This window comes from Uloborus diversus, chromosome 1, assembly GCF_026930045.1.
Source record: "Uloborus diversus isolate 005 chromosome 1, Udiv.v.3.1, whole genome shotgun sequence".
Classification (NCBI taxonomy): Eukaryota; Metazoa; Arthropoda; class Arachnida; order Araneae; family Uloboridae; genus Uloborus; species Uloborus diversus.
In genome coordinates this window covers 217237722-217240231 of record NC_072731.1, presented here as the reverse complement: position 1 = coordinate 217240231, position 2510 = coordinate 217237722, and the positions used below count along the sequence as shown (strand labels likewise).

At 33.2% G+C, this 2510-nt stretch overlaps 1 protein-coding gene across 1 annotated transcript; it reads right to left on the bottom strand.

Annotated features, from left to right (window-relative positions):
* Positions 1-831: 831 nt before the first annotated feature.
* Positions 832-1983, bottom strand: LOC129218715 (G-protein coupled receptor dmsr-1-like). Its single transcript, XM_054853039.1, has one exon. The coding sequence runs from the start codon at positions 1981-1983 to the stop codon at positions 832-834; it is 1152 nt and encodes a 383-aa protein (XP_054709014.1).
* Positions 1984-2510: the final 527 nt, after the last annotated feature.

The following is a 2510-nucleotide window of genomic DNA, read 5'->3' as shown; positions in this document are numbered from 1 at the left end:
GCCGATTCTTGTTAAAATAAATCTCACAGTACAAATAAGTACAATGAATGATTTTAAAAAAAATAAAAACAAAAACAGTATAAAAATGACTTCATCAAGTAACACGAATACATAAACATTCAGTGACATCAAGTACGGCAATTCCTATAGCACAAGCTCTGTTGTTGTATTAAATTCATAAGAAATTCAATTAGCAGGGAAAAAAAGGTTCACAAATTTTAAAACTCCGTCCTTTTGAATTACTAAAATAGCAGCTAAAATTGTCTTTCAAAACCTTCTATTTAAGTTGTATAAAAGTTTACATCATGTTTTATCAAAGCGTTTATCAACTAGACTAAAATTACTGTGGCATAGGTATGCTTAAATATAGAAATAATATATTAAGAGAAATGGTCCACATTAAACGATTTTACTTTTTATTATTAAAAGTAACGTTATTTATTCAATACTTGCATTACATGACTAATTTTGATCCTACATTGCGGATAAATTTTACTCCTTAATACACTTAGACGTAAACATTTTTATTCGATAAGTTTTGTCTTACCCTTTTTCTTTAAATATTTCTACTACATTTTGTTCTGAAAATCAAAAGAAGTCAATAATATATTTTAAATTGAATTTTATCGTAAGACTTTTGAGATTTTTTCTGTTATTAGTTATTGCAATTACTTATCATTCTTAACAAACAGTAATAAATTGAAGTTTGCGTTGATATCCAATGTTATGAAAGTATCTGACTTTATTTTCTAATTGTACACTTGAATGCGAGTAATAGTATTTAACTGATACCATTATATTGAGTTTACACCGAAGTTTGCAATCTCATAGTCAAACACATGTTGTCGCGACAGTACGGGACGGTTCGATGATCGGGGCTAACTGGTGCCTGTTGGCACATTTTGGTAGAAACAACAACGCAAATGTGTCCCGGAACTGTCTACTCATTGAACAATAAATAATAAAATTGATGGCACTGTTTACAAGAGCAAGTGCATCCATAGTTTCCCCAAAATTCAGATAAACGTTGTTGAAGAAATCGCTTCCAAGTATTCCACTCAAAAGTGCCAAAAGTCCGGCTGGAAACTCAGTCAGAAGAAAAAGAAGCAGAACAGCAAGCAACATTCGTGTCGTTCTGTCATGAGAGCGATCATTTTCAGCCCGATTCTTCAACCTTTGTCGACGCAGATTTGCCTCGTACAAGACGCGAATGAGACCTAAGCTTAGGGCAGTAAGAGCAACGCATGGCACAAGCTTAGTGATGACACTGAAAAGCCAAAAGTTTATCTTCTCCAGTAGCTTGTCATGTCTTTGAGCTATTTCACTGAAGTCTACACGGTACATAACGGATCCATCTGTTCCTTTGAACTTCGACACGGTGAAGGTAATGTAAACGGGAATACAGAAGATGGTGCAAGTGACGTAGGTGGCAATGATTGCGTACTTTGCTCTCGGCATTGAGCACAGGTTGTTGCTGCTGGCAGGAAAACTTACAGCCATGAATCTCCAAATAGCAACAGTTACAGTCAGCCATATAGATATTGTGTGGTTTACGACTGTAAAATGAGCATGGAAAAGTGTAAAGACAGCCCATCCGTAAGAAAACTTTTCTTCCTCGCTTAAATCTTTCCTAATATAGTTGTGAAATGTGAAGGGTAAATACGAAAGCATCACAAGCATGTCTGCTACCGCCAATCCTGTGAGAATTGCGTTCGTGGGAGATACCATACTCTTTCTGGTTAGAACTATGATGTTTAATATATTAGCAGTTATGCCAAACACACACACAATGAAACTGAGATATCCATGAATGGATCCATAAATATTTCTATATACTGTTAAATATTCTCCAAAATATGGTGAATATTCATGAAATTCCATTGCATTGTCACTGGAATTTAGAAAAGAAAAATTTGCTTCAAGTAGTTCGTCAGTTCCATTAAAAAATGGGTATGTTATGTTTGAGTTGAGTGAAATACTCATGTTTATTGTTATGTTAAAATACACTTTAAATGTATTATGTAATTATTATCTTTGTATTATCTGCATTTCTTCATATTCAGGATGATTTTTGCTCCAATTCTGATAGAAAGGAAAATTTGCATAGTATATTTTATTTTGATCTGCAGTAACTTTTATTCTTCATGAAAAAAACCTCACACCAGTTTTTACCGCTCAAGAAACTTTATTAAGTTTATGTCCAGTTGTAGATTTTTCCTCCATGCCATGGTAAATTACATTGAATCCTTCCAGTTACCCTAAAAAAAAAGAGAAAACAATACTTAAATAGAAAGGAAATTTTTCATTCTTGAAGATACATTTATAAAACTAATAACTCGAAAACATTTTACTAATAACATTTTCGCAAACAATACTCGGAAAGAAAATTTTAAGAATGAAATAGGGTAACGGCACCAGTAACAGACAAGAGTCCAGTTACAGACAGTCGTAAGTTTGGATTTAAATAATAAGACATATATGAGGGTAAAACTTGTGATGTTACGACCCAT

Excerpts from the sequence above, each read along its gene's own strand:
- LOC129218715 (XM_054853039.1), bottom strand. The coding sequence starts at position 1,983 with ATGAGTATTTCACTCAACTCAAACATAACATACCCATTTTTTAATGGA.